The sequence below is a fragment of the Neoarius graeffei genome, chromosome 11, assembly GCF_027579695.1.
Source record: "Neoarius graeffei isolate fNeoGra1 chromosome 11, fNeoGra1.pri, whole genome shotgun sequence".
NCBI classification, from domain to species: Eukaryota; Metazoa; Chordata; class Actinopteri; order Siluriformes; family Ariidae; genus Neoarius; species Neoarius graeffei.
The window spans coordinates 78,921,427-78,928,502 of NC_083579.1; the positions used below are offsets into that span (position 1 = coordinate 78,921,427).

General features: G+C 44.7%; 1 protein-coding gene across 1 annotated transcript; it reads right to left on the reverse strand.

The window, feature by feature from the left end:
* Nucleotides 1–3,514: 3,514 nt before the first annotated feature.
* ccdc177 (coiled-coil domain containing 177) lies at nt 3,515–6,058 on the reverse strand. The gene has a single exon (XM_060933186.1). The coding sequence runs from the start codon at nt 6,056–6,058 to the stop codon at nt 3,515–3,517; it is 2,544 nt and encodes an 847-aa protein (XP_060789169.1).
* Between the last annotated feature and the right edge of the window lie 1,018 nt (nt 6,059–7,076).

Sequence of the window (7,076 nt, forward strand, 5' to 3'; positions counted from 1 at the left end):
AAATGCCTTTTACTCCACCGTTATCAGTCTGTCCTCTTCTTCTGCCCTCTAAAAATGTACTTTGATGAGGTGGCACTTCAGCCTGTCAGCAGTAAGAAAGCACTCTGCTAGATCCAGTCCTCTCCCACTCACATTCCCCTGATCCCTTGGGATTTCATCAAAGGCCTGGGCCACGGTCTCGATTGCACATTGCTATGGCAACTACTGCAAAAAATGTGTCTCATGCTCCTCTCCATTTCTGCCTCCCAGTTTTTCAGTCATGGCAATTATATAATTGTACAATTTGTTGTTTTGAGCTGCAGATTAGTTTGGATAATTATGACCCCATGGCTATATTTGCAATCTGAAGACCCCAGTTTAACTGATGAACAGTGTTCTCATAGTCTACTTCAAGTGTTGTGTTCCTGAGCTGAATCAGAAGGATGTACACAACTTTCAGAAAACACTGTTAAATTAGAGAAGTAGGTGATGTTCAAGAACTCTGGAATTTTTTTTTTTTAACTCTTTAAAAATTTATCGCATATGACATTCCATTACATATCACTTATCCAGAGAGACTCCAAAGCACTTCTCTAAGTCACTCTGGATAAAGGTGAGAGAAGTCATGGCCTAATGGTTAGAGAAACAGCTTTGGGACCAAAAGGTCGCCGGCTCGATTCCCTGGACCAGCAGGAATGTCTGAAGTGCCCTTCAGCAAGTCACCGAACCCCCAACTGCTCCCCAGGCTGCTCTGGGTATGTTGTAGGATAAGAGCATCTGCTAAATGTCTGTAATATAATGTAATGTCTTCTAAATGCTGTAAACACAGCAAAAAGAAGCAAGACAGTATAATCTGTGTATATACTGTAAAAGTGCAGCAATCCATGCAAATTATAGGCTTGGATGGAAGGTTTACATTAGTTAGTCTTCTTGTATGTATATTTACTAGTGCTGTCAAAAATGTCGCGTTATTAACGCGTTAACTTGACTCAATTTTAACGGCGATAATTTTTTTATCGCGAGATTAACGCTCTGTGACATGATGCCACGCCCCGCACAGCCAGACTCCTCTGCCCTCCCCCGAAGAGCCACGGTGCTCGGCTTAGGTTTCGTTTTCCCATCGGCAGCTCCAGCCCGACTTTGCAGTGGCTGTGACAAGACGTGTTATGCTCTGCAATAAAAAAAAAAAACATTGATACAACCAGTGTTCGAACTATGCCGATATTTTCGGGGGGTCCCTTTTTTTCCCTTGGGGGTGCTTGCGCTTGTCTCAGAGCGCGGATCTCCATCGCGCGCTCACTTCAGATATGCAAATGCTTCCCGTTACACATGATTGCTATGTCAATAAACATCATTTTGCCAATATTTTAGAGACCCCCCAACATTTCCCAAATCATGTTTTCAAGGGATCTCATGTCTGTTTCAGGGGATCTCGGATCCCCCGTGTACCCCCGTAGTTCGAACGGTGAGCAAGCCCATTCACTTTTTTATGCTGATAAGAGAATTACAATGGTTTTTCATGTGACAAAAATGTGCGATTAAATTGCGATTAATCGCGAGTTAACTATGACAGTCGCGACATTAATCGCGATTAAATATTTTAATCGCTTGACAGCACTAATACAGTATTTACACATACTCGGTTGCAGGAGGAGGATACAAACTTTTTTTTTCTCATAATTGCAAGACTTGCTGAATACTGTACCAAATTTCTTGTAAAACGTCCATACTAATGATTTACGCCTCAATCCATTTGTATCCAGCTTGATCATGTTCTACATATTTTCTGTTATTTGTACTACTAAGAATTTTTTTTTTAAAAGAAATTGACTATTGCTCCTTGAAATAAAATATTCAAGAGAGATTTAAAGGGGAACTGAAGTCATTTTTAAACTTGCTTTATTTATTAATTAGCGTGTTATTCAATTACATTTTTGGTTTTAGTAACCTTATATCGTGACTCATATTGGCAACTAATTGCAATTAAATATTATACTTATCGGCCTATTCGGTTTTAGCCGTGTTGAATTTAGTTCGTTTGGTCCACGGCAGGCGTCACTTCTGGCTTGACTACATCAGCATTCGAAAGAGGGCGCGCGCATCTTTTGACAACCCCTGTGTCCAAAATTGCTTCCTACTCACTATATAGTGGGGACGCCATTTTGTAGCGCTCTCCGAAACCTTCGTGAGGATTATATAGTGCACTCAGTGTCCCACAATGCATCACGAAAAGTAGTGTACAACGATGCTAACTAACCAAAGCAATATATCCCATCATGCATTGCGGTCACGCTGAAAGAAATCAAATTAAAAGTCTCAAATTTGATTTAATAAAAGGCAGCGGCAAAGAAGAAAGTATTCATCCTTGATTTAAAAAAAACCTGAAAGCTGCAGGTACTTTGCATTGATTAATGTACGAAATTCGCTCAGTATAATATGGATTTATCACAAAAACACATGCGTGTATTTATTATTTTGAAAACCCACCAGCCGACTGATCTGGCAAGTTTTAATTGTGTGACAGTAATGACGTAAATACCAGCACGACGGACTAATGTCCGAAAGCATTTTTTTCATTTTACCATTGAGCTCACTATATAGTCCTCTATATAGTAATTCCCTATGTAGGGAGTAGTGAACGAGTGAGCGATTTCGGACACAGGGAACGTTGACAGATGTTGGTCGCTTTGATTTCCGCTGTACGTTTTACTTCCGTCCTACGATGTCTTGCACAGGTCTCAACAAATCTTGTTTACGGCCATTGCTTTGACATATGGACTGATATATTACAGAGCATATTTCAAACACCCATAGCTTGCTATAGCAGCGACAAAATAGTGATCAAAAACGCATTCCTATATTTAATAAAATGAGATAAATAGAATTTTGATGATAAAAAATTTGCCTTCAGTTCCCCTTTAACCAAATAAAAGTAACATACCTGATTGTGAGAGAATGCAGAATGTCAGCACAGGTTCATGGATCCTGACACTGAACCAACACTTCACTGCTTCATCAGCAGCTGAACTCTGCTGAGATCACTCCTTGCCACGTCCTCATAAACCCTGCTTCATCAGCGTTGGCTATCACACGTAGGCAAGTCCTGGTTTACCATCAGCAGGTGTCAGATTGGGACTTCGAACAAAATCATGCACCCAGGTCTGTCTTATGAAGCACTCTGCATTCTCTTTTGTTTGGGTTTAACAAAATAATTCATCAGTGATGAAATGGTGACTTGCTAATTAGTAAACAACAAACTCTTTATGAACAGTCTTCAGATAATTTTGGCTCTTTGCCATGTTACAAAACAGGCATACCACTGCAAGCAATTCATCCACACACAACCACCAAGCACTGGTGACAAAACTAAGAGAAATGGACTACGTTCATGATAAGTGGCTCAACGGTTGGAAAAGAAACATAATTCCATGAAGACGTTTCAGCAAAGCTGCGGGTCCAGTTCTGTGATGAAGTTGCCATGGAGGCTCAAGCTGCTCTTTTCCGGTAGTGAGTAAATGTCGAGAGAGTGAACATCTCACTTTTCATCCAAACTAGCCTTTAACTGTGCTTCCAGAACCATCTTGTCAAAGGTGCGCATGTTGGTCTCTTCTCGCACACGGTCCCGGACATGGAAGGAGGCACGTGCTACTGAGCGGGCACTTTCTAATACAGCACGTTTTTCACGAAATATCTGTTCACTTTTCTCTAGCTTGCGCTCTATGGATTGGAGCAACTCCAGGCGCCTCTGCTTCTCCTCCTCCTCCACCTTCTGACGATTAAGCCTCTGAAGGCGCTCTTTCTCCAGTCTGCTCTGGACAGCACGCTGGGCTTTTTCTCGGGCCCTCTCCTCTGCCACCATGGCGGCTTGCTGTGCCCGCTTCACTGCCTCCCTTGCCCGGGCCTCCATCTGCTCTTTCTGTTGTCGCTCACGCTGCTCAGCAGCCTTTCTCGCTTTCTGGATCTGCTGTTCCTCGCGTTTGGCTTTCTCCCGCAGCTCCTGCCCACGTCGCTCTTGTATCTGCTCGTAGTTCTCCAGTGAGCGGCTCAGCTTCTCTTCCGCCGTCCGCCGTGCTTCCTCACGCTCGTCTGCTTCGCGGCGCTCAATCTCCTGGATGAGTGCTGTATGCCGCCGCTTTTCGGCACGATTGAGGCCACGAAGCTCCTCCAGCACCTGATGCTCTCGCTCCTGCCTCTTCAACTCTGCAATGGTTAGCTTCTCTTTGATGAGCACCTTCTCATGTTCTAGCATAGCAGCCCGCTCTTCTTCCAAGGCTTTTAGGTTCTGCTCCTGAATTGCCTTCTTCAGCTTCTCCTCACGAGCAGCCTGCTGAAGTTTTTGCAACCTGCTTCGCTCTTGTTGCTCAGCTAATTCCCGCCAGCGCTCCTCATTTTCAGCCACCCGGCGTAACTTGGCCGCTGCTGCCTCCCGTTCCTGTTGGCTGAGTCTCCGCTGCCTGGTGGAAACTTGCGACTGCCATGCTCGCTGGCACTGAAGTACCGCTCGCTGTTTATCCCGCTCTTCACGTTCACGACGCAGTTCCTCTATCCTACGTTCACTGTCCCACTGCAAATGTGCAACATAGCGTGTCTGACTCATGATATCTTCTTCTTGGTACCTGGCTAACATTAATGCTGCAATCTTCCGGTCACGTTCTGGTACTGCCTTGAGACCTCGACGCTTTACCTCTTTTACAATGCGCTCTACTTTCTGTGTAGTCTGTGGGGAGTGACTCAAATCGCCCAAGCTTAAGCTTCGGCCCATCAGAGAGTTAAAAGTAGCTAAGGTGCGAGCACGAGGACTAGAGGTCTTACCCCAGTGATCCCGTGCCCCTTCCCAGCTGTAAGAGGAGGATGCTGACTCTGAAGAGGCACATGTGGTTGCTGTTGTTGTTGTGGTAGTGGTTGAAGTATTAGAAGAGCTAACCACTTCCCTTCTTCTTTGTAAGGATTCTAAAGAATGGCTTCTTTCTCTGACTTTTGACATGGACATAATGTGCCCATTGTGCTGAGTAAATGGACGAGTGATGCCATTGGCAGGGCTTTGTGCTGCCGATTTTGACACAACTGGCGCAAGAGATGATGACATCCTTGGAAAAGACGAAGGCTTTGGTGTTGACCTGGGGAATGTGTTTGGAGACTTTGATACGGTACTCGATGTTTTTTTGGACACTGGTGCTCCTGTTGTTGATGATGTTAATTTTGGAGATATGGATCCTTGAGTCCTTCCAGCAGACTCAGCAGTGAGTAATTTAGACTGTTTTACAGATGTCCCTCTAACGGTATGCCCAGTGCTCACTGGACTTGCTGTTAAGGACTGAGCTGAAACCGTTTTAGTAGATGAACTTGCACTCAAAGGAGATGTTTTTCCTAATTGTTCTGAGCACTGAGGTATACTTTTTGAGACAGGCTGTGAAGTTGGTGGACTGTGTGGGTTTGAGGGACCCCTGCTAGCAGATGACTTTTTGGTGATGGGACCAGAGGTAACAGAACCATGACTGGTTTGCTTAATCACTCCAGTGTTGGCTGTATCTTGAGGCTTCTCTGAATCCTGTGATCTGCTGCCATTGTTCAGTGTTGCCTGGAGGGCCTTTCTTTTCTCCTCTTGAACTATTCTTTCTCGTTCCTGTCTACACTGTCTGAGTTTAGTATGTCTGTCCTTCTCATACACTTCAAACAACTCTGTGGCTAGACGCATGCTATGGCCAGGTGCCTCACGTGCAAAATCAGACAGCGGTCGAGGCAGAAGTTCCACTGGTTTGACTCCACATCGTGCGCATGCCTCGAGCGAACGAGGGCTGGTCAGCACATAACGGCTGCCTTCTGCAGCTGGGGAATCAAAGTTGTAAAGGTCTAAATGTAGCTTAGGATGTTCAGGTTCTGTGTTCTGTAACTGGCTACCTTGAGGGTTCTGTTCAGACTCAATTCTGGGTTCTTGTTCTTGAGAGTCAACAGTAGTCTTTTCCTTTTTCCCATCTTCATCCTGCTCAGGCAGACAGGGGGCTTCAGATGCTGCAGCCGGGGTCTCAAAATATGGACATCGGATCTTATTCTGGTCCTCGGGTTCCAGTGGATCCACCATGGTGAGCTGTGCAATAAGTAGAAAAGAGGAAAGAAAAAGTAGTAGGTGAGATGCTGTGTGTACGGCTCAGGCAATTGTTATTCTTCCTCCAGATTATCGTTTAGGATAATACAGTCCAGTGTTACAGGATACAAGGCAACTGTCATACAGTATGTACAGTGAGTTGCATAAGTATTCACCCCATGAACTTTTCCACAACTTTTACAATCTGGACCTGAAGTGGGTTCAGTTGGGATTATATGACCTGAATTTACTGTAAAATATTTAACTAATATTGGCTGGCTTTGAGTGGTCTATCAGATATATTCCATTCAGCTCGCATGATATTGAACGAGTCGAAGACAAGTAGCTGAATGGAATATATCTGATAGACCATGAAAAAAGCCATTATTATTATCTCATCTCATCATCTCTAGCCACTTTATCCTGTTCTACAGGGTCGCAGGCAAGCTGGAGCCTATCCCAGCTGACTACGGGCGAAAGGCGGGGTACACCCTGGACAAGTCGCCAGGTCATCACAGGGCTGACACATAGACACAGACAACTATTCACACTCACATTCACACCTACGGTCAATTTAGAGTCACCAGTTAACCTAACCTGCATGTCTTTGGACTGTGGGGGAAACCGGAGCACCCGGAGGAAACCCACGCGGACACGGGGAGAACATGCAAACTCCGCACAGAAAGGCCCTCGCCGGCCACGGGGATCGAACCCGGACCTTCTTGCTGTGAGGCGACAGCGCTAACCACTACACCACCGTGCCGCCATTATTATTATTATTATTATTATTATTATTATACATACTCTCTTCATATCAGCATTTTCGAAGGCCAACGCTAACTTACCCGCAACTCGATGCTGTTAGTGCAGCAATCCAGTTACCTTCCAGCCGGTGTACTGTTAGAGAAGGCCAACGCTAGCGCAGTCATGCCGATTATTATTATTATTATTATTTTCCCTGTGTAATTTACTTAGTTACTTTTAAAATCAACATTGACAGCTACACACGACAGAG